The 13,270-nt window shown below is 34.5% G+C and overlaps 1 protein-coding gene across 1 annotated transcript; it reads right to left on the bottom strand.

Annotated features, from left to right (window-relative positions):
• Window positions 1-1,817: 1,817 nt before the first annotated feature.
• LOC126976848 (proteasomal ubiquitin receptor ADRM1) lies at window positions 1,818-12,741 on the bottom strand. The gene is made up of 6 exons (XM_050825479.1): window positions 12,541-12,741; window positions 12,068-12,417; window positions 10,232-10,446; window positions 8,626-8,819; window positions 4,053-4,333; window positions 1,818-2,432 (listed from the first exon to the last, which is right to left on the bottom strand). The coding sequence occupies exons 2-6, from the start codon at window positions 12,395-12,397 to the stop codon at window positions 2,181-2,183; spliced, it is 1,272 nt and encodes a 423-aa protein (XP_050681436.1). The 5' UTR covers window positions 12,398-12,417; window positions 12,541-12,741; the 3' UTR covers window positions 1,818-2,180.
• Window positions 12,742-13,270: the final 529 nt, after the last annotated feature.

Genomic DNA, 13,270 nt, shown 5'->3' with positions numbered 1-13,270 from the left:
GGCTCATACCAATCACCAATAGTCTTCGAGTTGTCTTAACAGTAGCCAAGTAGTTCACGAAATTTGTCATGAAAAGAAACCCGACCTCTCTCAAATTCAGCAAACCATCGCCTCAAGGTGCTTCAGCTCCAAAAGCATTTTGAAGACGAGCGGCACAGTCTTGAGAAGAGAAAGAACTTTTGAAATCATAAAAAATCATCACTCAAAAATCTTTTCGTCATAATTCCATGTTCATTGCGTACGTAGAACTTTGATGTGTGATAAAAAAATTGACAAATGATTTCCCGCCAATTGTTTTTTTTATTACTAAGAAGGTTGCAACGTTTCAACAAAATATAACATTCGAAATTCAAATAGTTTCGATTAGCTAGAAGTGCAAAACTTTTAGTGTGCCCCATGTATTAGACGCTCATTCCAAGTGGACTATAAATGACTTAAGAGGCGTTTTCGCAAAGTTTGAATTACCTACCAGCGCAACTCGTGATGGACGATGGACCACCATTTTCATCATTTGAGCTTAGATTTCGAGAAATTTTGTAAAAAAATGTGTACAGCATATCACTTCGGCCCCATATAGGCCACAGACGAACGGCGCTGACGCGCTGCGCCCTGACGCCGGAGCTGTGGCGCAGGAACGACAGAAATGCAACGGAGGAGCGCCATACATCCATGGTGGGGATGATAACTTTGTTGCGTGTCGTGCGAAGGTGGTATTTGTCGGCAAGAATCAGGTGAAACAGCTCTTCGGAACACTCCCCGTGATAAATGCGGTAGAAGACACAATGAAGCGACATCTCTACGCAGCGCTAAGTGATCCAGCCGTTCACAGAGCACTGGGTCCCCAACAATTCGAGCTGTACTGCGTTGCACGCGGTCAAATGGATCGAGCTGATACTGGGGTGCGAGTGTGTAATTATATTAAGATAACATATAAGTCGCATGTATACCAAGCCAGTGTCTATACTTTTCACCAATATGTGAAAAAAAGCTAGATTAGTCCGTGTTGAAGATATTACGTTACGTTTTATTATGGAACTAGCGGGCACATGCGACTATGCCCATGTAGATTTCCGCGTATTATTTCAATTAAAACACAAATAAAATTCGAAAAACAAAATTTTATGAACGATGCGGAATTCGACCGCCGGCGTTCCGTGCCGGTGCTCTAACCGAGCTAACCGTTCAAGTACCGCCTCGTTATAAAATTCTGTTTGCTTTGTTCAACTCTCAGGTTGGCTTCATCTACAGGATCTACTTTTCAGTTGCTCAACACAAATATTTGCATATTAGGTAATTGACTTAAGATGTCGCTCTTGTAAATCTAAACAATGTGTTATGTTTTTATAGTGATAACCCTATATACCTCCGTGCCGGTGCTATATATATAATATAGCATCGGCACGGAGGTCGTGGGTTCGAATCCCGAATTATTCATAAAATTTTGTTTTTCAAATTTTATTTGTGTATTAATCCTAGAAGTGAGGGTTATCACTATAAAAACATAACATATTATTTCAATTACCACAACTTTTTCTTGGAAATTGTCAAAATACACTATTTCACACATGATAACCACATCCAAAGCGGTTTCGTCATTTCATTTTCAAGATAAGCGTTTAATAATACTTACATATAATATATTTAGCCTCTGTTACGTAACGCATATCGTGTAACGCGTATAAATAGATCTTAAAAATGATTTGATTATAACTGTAAATATTGATCAATTTCAAGTATGTATGATAATCTTGTTAGTAGAAAGATTGCATGAATTAGTGAATATTTATGTGATTTATAATATAAATAAAAACAATACAAATGTAGCCATACATTTATTCACATTAATTGTTCTAAAGTTGTTTGTCATCATTTAGATATCGAAAATCTATAATTTGTATTATTTACAATAATAAAATGTTGACGAATTGACGTCTAGATCTTAATAAGAATCTCCTCTAATTCAAACAAAATAATTTTTAAGACAAAATCGAGGGCAAATAGATAATACAGCATTTTTTTTTATTTTTTTACTTATTACACGCTGAAAATCATAATAATATAGAAGTATTCAATTTAAACATTAAAATAATCAAGTGGATTACACATTTAATTTGCCTGATACATACTCAAAACTGCAGTCACAAATTAAAAACATTATACAATTCTACCACAAAAGATTGTTAGTCAAGTGACATTCCAGAACCACCATCTTTATCCTTCTTATCATTTTTATCCTGTGGTTTCTCCTTTTTGTCCTCTTCCTTTTGCGCTTTAGACGAATCTGACGAACTGGAGTTACTCTCCAGGGCTTTGAAGAAAGCCTGCATATCTCCAGTGTTGGCAGCAGTAGTCACACCTGCCGCCAGACCAAACTGAGACATCACCGGCCCCATCTGACCAGTAGACAGCGCCGACGAAAACTGATTTGCAGCCTATAAATATATTTTTTTTGTATTTGCACTATAATTTTGCTACAAGTTTTGTAAGAGATGTTATTATTGAGACAATACCGCGCGAGTTACCACGCGAGTTGAATGGTAAAGGGCGGGAACATCTCCCCCGCCTTGAACACGCCTCGCCTCACGCGCCTGCAGTGTAGTGCTGTACCGTAGTCGTCGCTTACTGTGCTATCGAGTTAATACTAAAGTTGCAATCTTGTGTTATTTTTTATTTGATTTTAATAATGACTGGTTCATAAGGTTCCGTTGCGAAAAAAGCGACGTTTCTATTCATCGCCAAGCATGAGAAATGGCGAAAAATATTTTAGGCAAGTGTATTGAAGAAATGCAAAACAAAAATTTGAGATTTAATTTAATAATAAAAATAAAAACTTATAAAATATTTTTTCATCATTTTACCTAGTGTTAAGTGGTGACTCTCATGAATAAGGTCATCACTTATAATTAGGTCTCAGCACTATCGCATTCCTGAAGTCTCCATTCAACTCGCGTTATCTGTATCTATGATAGAATTTTACTCGAATTCAGCATTATTCCATATTCTAGCTGGGAATATTATAACCATTTTATCAAAGTCACACAATAATTATGTTTTTTGGCATTTGTATATTGGACCCAATTACATAGAGTTGTATACAGCAGATCTGAATAAATATGAAATATTATACATAAAATTTTAATACAGATTTTTGGAATGTTATAAATTAAAGTTGATTTTGAATTCCCAACCAATATGTACACAAAATGACATATATAATCATGTTTTCGAATCGCTGTTGGCACAATTCAACCCACAAGTATTTGAAAGAGATTAAAATACTGTTTGATATTTGTATGTAACAGAAATGAAGCACAAAAAACTTTCATCCAGTGAAAAAAGAGAATGTTAACACATTATGAATGCTAGTTTAGTAAGCAGGAAATTGTTATAGCAGGCTCAATTTACTATCCTCTCACTACACACAAGCTAATAAGATTTAGTTATAAAACGAAACTTAATCTTCATCTTGTTAATTTAAATAACAACAGAATAGCTCTAAATATTGAATAAAACTGGGGCTGTTCGATTCATATTCTACACAAAATACAAGACAAAGAAACCATGGAATAATCTCAAAACATGCACATGCATACTATGTAGAAATAGTGAACCATACACATACACTATCCTAGTTTTTGGGCCACAGGAAGCGAGAGGCAAAATGATCATAGCATGTGTAGTGGGTAGACAGTGCAACCCTAGATAATATACACTAACCGAGATTGTGTTTTATGACAGTGAATTATTAGTATCTAGATGTGCAAGCCTGCAAAATATACACCAACCGAGATTGTGTGTATGATCACGCATGCGTAGTGCGTAGACAGAGCAAGTCTATATAACATATACCAGCTGAGAACAAGCCTAGATAATATGCACTAACCGAGTTTGTGTATATAATTATGCATGATTAGCAAGTACATTGTAAACAAAAGAAGCCTGCATAGTATAGACCAGCCAAGTTTTTGTGATTGCGCATGCGTAGTGAAGCTTACACCGACACTAGAAGACGGTGAGTGCGGCGGACGGTGGCGCAATACTTGAGGGTTCACCTGGGCGAAGTGCGGAGAGAGCAGTGTGGTCCTTACATCGTCCTGAGGCGCCGTGGGCGGCAGGTGCGGCGCCAGGCGCTGCGCGTGCGCCGGCTCGCTGGCCGTCTTCACCACCTCGGGGCTGGCCAGCGCCGACGACAGCTCCACGCGCCCGCCGGGCCCCTCCGCAGGGGCACCCGCAGGGGCTCCCGCGGGGGCTCCCGCAGGGGCACCCGCACCGGGGGGCGCGTTGCCGAGCTCGGAGAAGTAGCGCTGCAGGTCCGACAGAAATATCTGACCACCTGCAACAAATTAACATGCACTTTAACGTGTGGAAGTCGGATTGAGATCAGGTGTGCTTCGGAATAATCATTCCGTATTAATATAGGAACTTAAAAACATCTACTTTGCATGAAGTACGTAATGTAAGTATGAAATGTTGGTTCCTTTGGGTACCCCAAAGGAACCAACATTTCATGTTAATTTATGAAAAATCCTGTAATGTACTGTGTATTTTTGGATTGCTGGTAAAGTTTTAAATGACTTTGTTTCTATAATATATATTTATCCGAATATTCTGAAAGTTCAAGGTCAGAATACGGCACATACTGTTAAACCTCCAAGCCAAACCCTCGAAAATTTTGCTGAGTGGTTAAAGATGTATGTGTTGAGCGTTATTATGATGAAAGACTACACCTTTGTACTGATCAATTTCGGCTGCTTTCTCTCAACTTCTTGTTTTAACCATATCATTTGTGAGCTGTAGATCCGAGTCGATGATTCCGACCGGCAGTAGAAATTCATAGCGATCAATCAATTCCCTTCCAATCCTACCATACATACAGCATCGATTTAACCCGGGCTTTGCCACACTGTCTGTCCGACCTTTTTTAGACGTTCTTGTTATACGTGATCCACATTTCATCGCCGTTTATCAATCTCATCAAAATTCTTCTTCTGCTATGTTGTAACTAATGGTATGCCGATCTTGCTCCACTTTTTCAAAAATGGTTAATTTTATTTTACCCGTTACAGGGCGACCAGAGCAAGTTTTCGACATCTAAATTCTCCGATTAAAAACGCTCAAACCACCTTTGTGCTACTCTATCTGACCCTGCATTAGGTCCATAAACGGTCAAAATATATTTTTATTGGAACTGCGGGGCATTTTTTTCCTTTTATGTAATAAAATTTTGAAATGTATCGAATTTCTTCATAATATGTTCACTGATATAATAACAATTTAATATCATCAAATTGTAGAGCCAAATACAATTTATTACAATCTTATCAAAACTTTGGCCAGGACAGGCGAGTACGGTGGATGTCGGAGGGTTTCTAAATACAGCGGTCTGTACAATTAAAACATTTCGAGTCGGGACTCTGGTTCTCACTGCGAGTTTCGTCGTCATTGTTCGAAGTTTACTGGAATTACTGGGCAATACCCATCCTGTGCAAAGACTGAAAAATTAAAACCGGTAAAAATTTGCTACCTATTTTATAAGTGCACCTGAGTTTATTATAAAGAAGTTTATCTACACCCATGCTTTAAATCCTCTATTAAATTATTACCAACATTAAAACACCCAATGTCGTAATAACCATTACATCCTCCAAACGAGTGTTGTAATGTTGTACTGAATTTCATAACAACACTCCTTGGTTTTTTTTTCGATCCCTTCATGCATAAAGAGTTTCAACAAACAGCCACATTCTTATTGCTCGATGCGTGGTATCTGTATGAATTTCAAAAAAAGAACATTTTCGTTTACGCGCGTTCCACTACCAGAACATGGCGCGCCGTAAAAAAAAAGTAGGTTATTCGAAACCCCGCCATTTTTCTTGAAAAAAATGAGCCAATCAAGTTTTGACAGCAAATACGGACGGATATTTTAAACGCTGCAAAATAACATAATATTCAAGTGAATTTTAATAATTGCACTATACAAAATGTAAGTTACTACTAAAATTAATAATTCTTTCATTAATACTTAGTTTATTTGTATATAATCAGTAAGGGATGATATTAGGTTACTACTAGGGCTGGCTGTTTTAATGTTAGCTAACTGTTTCAGAATATTTAAGAGGATTCATATTCTGGGTGTAGATTAAGTCTTGTATGCAACTGTTGATAATTAGTTATTAAAACACTCATGTGATACTATTATTATTAAATTACTATTAATATTTAAACCCACATTCGTGTTTCACTACCCCTTATTACACAACAGTTGCATAAATAACTATTAATCAACAATATTTTTATTTGTATCTAACAAACTATGTGCACATCCTTATTGACATAGTGATGTTAAACGGACATAAATACATGACAAATGGATTCAAATAGTTTATATCTCCAATTACATTGACCTTCGAAACAACCTTTGATAAAAGATGAAAATCTTTCAATTATTGTCAGTATTGTTACTCACTAACATAACACATATATAAAAATGAATTGCTGTTCGTTAGTTTCGCTAAAACTCGAGAACGGCTGGACCGATTTGGCTAATTTTGGTCTTGAATTATTTGTGGAAGTCCAGAGAAGGTTTAAAAGGTGAATAAATATGAAAATGTTCAGAATTTAAAACAAAAAACCACAATTTTGTTTTTCCTTTGATGTGTCCCCCGTCGTTCAGAAATCAAATTGAAAGAATAGTTTAAAATGAATAACTAATTAGAATCTTTGTAGATACAAGTTAGATAGGAAGTTAGACAGATGTCTAACTTTATCAGGAGTTAAAAAAACAAACTTAACTTTAGCTACCTATAGTTGATAGATTAACTACTGTTGATGATGATACTATGATGGCAATACAACGTTTGCTGGGTCAGCTAGTTTTATATATAAATTATATTCAAATAAAATTTGAAAACAAAATCTTATAAACGGCGCGGGACTCGAACCCACGACCTCTGGCGTTCCGTGCCAGTGCTCTGAACTGAGCTAAGTACGTTAGTAGAAGCAAACGAAACCTACGACAGTTCTAATCTGTATCTATAGAGAGGCATTTGTATAATATGAGAAATAAAACGAAACGTTTGAATATCTTCAATTCTATCTTGGTATATTTTACACTGAGTAATCTAGATTTGACTTGCGTATTCTAAATGATTCATGTAGTCGTAAATAAACGGTATTTTTCTGACTTGTGTTAAGTCATAGCAGATTATTTGGATATGATAAAGTATATCAGTGATAATACTAAGTGATTCTAGTTTTAGGCGGACAAACTTTCATATTATAAGCAAAAATAATTAGGATTGCGTGAAACATACACCAATATCATTCGCAAAATTCTCAAAAAGCATGGGTCCAAGGAGAGAACCTTGCGGTACACTGGAAGGGATATTTTTCCAAATAGAGTTTAGACCATTAACTGCAAGAGCTTGTTCCCTATTATTGTTGTAGGACAACGATTTTGCGTAGTTTAAGAGATAATAATTTTTTCCCTTTTATCCGCTTTTTTCACCTAATTGTGGTTTAGGACTTTTTTCAAATTTTTTTGAACACTTTTAGTTAATTTTATTGTTGATAATTACTAACTACAGTCGCAATAACCACATAAGAAACGATGAATGGTTTAGACAATGCGGAACTAGTTTAGAATTGAGTCGTAAGTTCAAGATTCATGAAAATGTTCAAGGTATCAAAAAATAAATAAAATGGGCAGCCTATGGCTTTTAACTATTTTTAAAAAGTTCCCAGAACATTGGCCAATAAAATGAGCCAAATTCAAATTTTAGATTTGGACGTCAACTTCTCGGCCACCCAGTATACATAAAAGCTATGTAAATATTCTAAAGGAAGATCTTATAATCTAAATTCTGGTCTGTGAAATATAATATCAACAGCCGATCCTGAACGCATATTTTATGAAATAAAGTCGACACAAATGGTTAGGTAACAAATAGTAGGACGGCTTTTGAGAAAACCTATTGATATTTCGTTTATATTAATTCACTTTAAACAATTTTCTGTAGAATTTTAGGTAGCTAATATGCTTACACTTTTTTGAACCTTTATATGAATGGGGCTATTCTTTTCTCGTACTGTGGCTTCTGAGGATACACTACAATTTAGGCAATTTAATAAACATAATATAATGTATATAATATTACAATTTGTTATGTTTTTAAAGTGATAACCCTCACTTCTAGGATTAATACACTAATAAAATTTGAAAAAAAAAATTTTATGAACGATGCGGGATTCGAACCCACGACTCCCGGCGTTCCGTGCCGGTGCTCTAACCAACTGAGCTAACCGTTCGAGTACCGCCTCGTTATAAAATTCTGTTTGTTTTGTTCAACTCTCAGGTTGTTCATAAAATTTTGTTTTTCAAATTTAATTTGTGTATATAATATTAATTTTGCGTGTGGGTTGGGCTACTGTCATGATATCATTTAAAGAGTGACAGTAGGGTCGCCATTTTTGTCAGTACGTTAATATGAATCACGTGGCCAGTTTTGTGTTCTTAACTCAATTTCGACATGATTGTGGTTTGCAACATTTTTCTGGAATTACGTCCAATTAGTTTCCAAATGCAGTAATTTGTCTGACGAAAAAGAAATGAATAGACAACATTACCTTCTCCCCTTGGTGGAGCTACAGTAGCAGTATTAGGTGGTGTGGCAGTTGGTGCTGGCACATCTCTGGCTCGTGATGGAGTCCTTGTGGTTGGTGCTTCAGTAGTTCTCGGAGCACTCCCACCTCGTGAGCTATTGTTGCTGCCACCAGATGGACGGCTGTTTGAATTACCACTGTTGCTACTGCTATTGTTTCTAACATCAAACAAAATATTTCTTTTTTAGTACAGTCATTTACAAGCACATAATATCATATTCTACTGATAGATTTAGTAGATTTTAGATTTATTTGTGACTTTATTAAAATGTGTTCAGAGACGATTTCCATACCAAGTTATTAATTACATACATAATCAAAGTAATATTTATTCAAACATAAATTTTATTCATTTCATTTCTTCTATTTTAGGCATTCAAATATGAATTAATAAAAAAGTAAAACTTTAGTATTTTGGTAGTTATTGTTGGGTAATTACATCTTTTGTGGACTACAAAAGAAGCTAAATAGTCGAATTTTCAATTTGAAGTCACAGAATAATAGGCCCATCTCTACTCATATTATATTTTATTAAAAACGTAAATACTTGAAAATTATACAAAACTTGGATGGTTTTCAAAAGTAACTCTTGTGGTTTTTAACTACCAAACAAAAAGTTGGACTATATGGAATACTTGAGATTGTAAATATGCAGTTAGTATTTTTTTAAGGAAAATAACAAAAAACTTTTACATATTAAAAATTTAACACCAATCTTCAAATCATGGTCATATTATATCCACAATTACACACATAAACTTTATGTAAGAATATTTCAGTAATAACTTCATAACCCAAAAGCTATGATGAGTACAAAAATGAGTTGTTTAGAAATGAATCTGTTTTTACGCCTCTTTCAAAATTAAAAATAAAAAAAAATTAAAAAAAAAATTAAAAAAAATCCAGTAAAATTTGACCATGCAAATTTTATTGATTTGAATAATTTTGTTTTATTTGGTTATTTTAAATTTATTCAGTATTATTTTGTTATTAAACAAGAGAAGAAATGATAAGAGCTGTGGGCATGTTGGAAGGAGGTGCACACCAACAGACAGTTGCTGAGGCTTGACAAATCAGGCATAACACAATCTCCAGTTTATGGGCACACTAGTTGACCCGGCAAACGTTGTTTTGCCATATAAAGTATAATTCACGCGATAGTTTTATAAGTAATAAAATATTGCCTATATTATAGCCTGTACATCATTTTGTTCTATTGTCAATAGTTTTTGCAGCGCACGCAAAAATAGGTTTTCGATTTTACACCTTTTGTTACAAAATAGCAATTTTATTACGGATCTCTAATTTTGAAAAAAAAAACATAGCCTATAGCCTTCCTCGATAAATGGACTACCCAACACTGAAAGAATCATTCAAATCGGACCAGTAGTACCAGAGATTAGCGCGTTCAAACAAACAAACAAACACTGCAGCTTTATAATATTAGTATAGATTATTGTGTCACGTGTCAAGATGTTGTGGATGAATGAAAGTTTATCAATGTAGGAATCCTACCAGTAGCAAAGAGTGACACACATTGATAATTAGTAGTAATAGTATCAACAATTACCCCATAGTCCCCAGCAAAGATGATAGCCCCCCAATTTGTCCTACACCTCCAAAAAGCTGCATAAGTTGCTGTTGGGACATATTGTTCAGAAGGTTTTGTAGTTCACCATCTTGACCAGAGCTCCCCGCACCTCCTCTACCTCCAGAAGTGGGGGGGTTATTAAGAGCCTCGTTGATACGACGGCATAAGTCCTCATCCTTTTCGGTTTTAGGTTCCTAAAAACGAAAATAATGAATATATTATTAGGATAACCAGTCAGAAACTCCAAAGACTTGTCTCCAGCTCTGTCATATGATGTGTTAATTCTATGAGAAAAAAATTAATCTTACATAGAAAAACTATACCATGGAAAAATTTAGATACTTTATTTTTTTTTACAAAAAAAAAATTAATGCAAGCACATACCTAATTCCTTTCATTTAATGTTAAGTGTTTTGAATTTTCCAACCTGTTAATGAGTCAATATATTTGCTAAATTACTGATATGTGGTCCCCATTGTAGTTAAAACTATAATTAATAAAACTATATAAGCAAGACTCTCTGCCATAAATGGAAGATCATCTTATCATCATCAATATACACTAAAAAGAGAAATGGGCCAAGGAATGAACCCTATCTAACCCTATCACTCCCAATCTAACCCTATCACTCCCTATCTAACCCTATCACTCCCTATCTAATCCTATCCCACATCTATCTCTACATCAGAGTCTTTTGATGTATACTGAAAATGTCTACAAACTGTTTATGACTTACACAAATAAAATTTTAAAACAAAATTATATGAACCATGTGGGACTTGAACCCACAACCTCCGGCGTGCCAGTGCTCTCCTAACCAACCGTTCGAGCGACATATTGTCATAAAATCTTGAATGCTTTGTTCAACTCTCAGGTTGTGGCTTCACCTACAGGATCTACTTTACAGGTGATAACCTGCTCAACCCCAATATTTGCATATTAGGAAATTGACTTGAGATAAAATAAAATTTTACGTACACAAATAAAATTTGAATACAAAATTTTGAAATAATAATACACAATAAAATTAGAAAGCAAAATTATGAAAAAATTTTTTTTTGTGAATTAATCCTAGAAGTGAGGGTCATCACTTTAAAAACATAACAAATTGTTTATGAATTCCTCAGTAAGATTTAAAGAGACACAAAAGATTCCTTAAATCCACACAATCAAAAGGTCAGTGTCCTCTCAAGAGTCAAATATATGTTTAACAATTTCGATTTTACTAAACAGTTGGTGGTTGTTGGTATCCTCTATGGCCCCTAGTTAGGGGCTAATGAAACTGAGTAGAATTAGAACTATTTTAACTAAAAGATTCAGTTTCATAAGATTGGGGAAGGCACCCACATCAACACAAGTACTATATTAATGTTAATTAATTAATGATATATATGAAATATATTAGTTAAATGTGGGACCACCACTTCAATTGCTGATGACAAGGTTTTCACAGAGATTGATCCTTAGTGACTTTTAGCTTTAGCATTTAGAAAGTTTTGACTAGGAATGTAGTCATGTTTAAACTGAAAAGCATTGCCAGTAGCGCCAATACTTAGCTTTAGCAAATGCTCTGCTTCAGTTTTCCTTGAGTCAAGGTGTTCCATAACTTTACTAGGTATGTCAGCAAAAATTATTTAAAAATACAAGCTACTTCATTTTTATGATTAAATTATGTTCTTTATTGCAGTTAGTATTAAATCTACCTGATTCAGCATGTTCCATGTATAAAGTTTTTCATATATAATGTACAAGAGATGGTATTCTGCCATAATTAAACATATCTAACATAACAATACCAGGTACTTAAAAACATACCTGCATCCAAAAGAAATATTTCTTTGAGAATGATTTAAACTTCAGCACATAAACTCGGCCCGTGGTACATTCATTTACACGTACAAATTCACAATCATCAGGGAAAATTAATAGATCATCTTCAACCTCTCCTGTTGTACGATCTTTCCAGCAGAAATGCATTAAAGAATCCTCTCCTTGGTACACATATAACAGACCCTTCCTTTTATCCGGATGAACCATGCGACCCTTCAATGTCATTCTTCCTGCTCTGAATTCCACCAAATGCTTGTTACCTCCAGAACTACCACCGAGACCAGAAGTGTTACCAAACAAAGCAGTTGTAGACATGATAGCAAAACTCGAGCTTACTGTGAATAAAAAACAAAACCAAAGTGTAAATCTAAATTAATCATGTTTAGAACGGAATTATTTATTGTATGGTTTTACATCATGAATCTAAAGATAATTATATATTCCAAGTCGAAACCAACCTTATACACAAACAGTATATTTTTTGAAACCGGGAGTACCAAAAGTTAATAGATCATAAAAGCGATACAATTACACCTTGATTATATATTGATACTTATTAAAGAGAACAATATTATTTTTGCGTTTGATTTCTTGGTACTATTGGACTTTGGAGAATATTTCACGTTGACGAATCACAATTTATTTTGCAATTCATCTCGTTTATTTTTTTAATTTATTTAATGGCGTAGGACACAAGTCGGGCTAAATTCATAATAATGACGCAATTTTACTTATTACAATTATAATGTAATTTTTTCAGGCCATAGCCCATATAATGTAAGTAAAACCATATTCTAGGGATAGTAACACATTGAATACATTTATTTGAATACTTTAATTTTAACAGCCAATGTCTATTCATTATATTTTCAAAATTATTCACTACATTTAAAACAATATTTGAACTTTTACTAATGAGGTCTCTAATAGAAAAAAACTTTCCTCTATTTAATGCATAAAAATCGTTAACCATATACAATGCAAACATTTAGGAGGCGCTACAATAACGCGGCAGACCCATAAACATTGTAAATGCGTTGTTATATTGAACTCATATTCATGGCCTTACGCGTCTAATTAACCCAGAGATTGCTTAAATAAAAAGACTGACAATATGAGGTAAATAGAAGCTTTTTAACATTTTTGCTACACTGCTTAAATCTTCTTATAATCTTATATGTTAATACT

This window comes from Leptidea sinapis, chromosome 42 (assembly GCF_905404315.1).
Source record: "Leptidea sinapis chromosome 42, ilLepSina1.1, whole genome shotgun sequence".
Taxonomy (NCBI): Eukaryota; Metazoa; Arthropoda; class Insecta; order Lepidoptera; family Pieridae; genus Leptidea; species Leptidea sinapis.
This window is presented reverse-complemented; position numbering and strand designations above follow the sequence as displayed.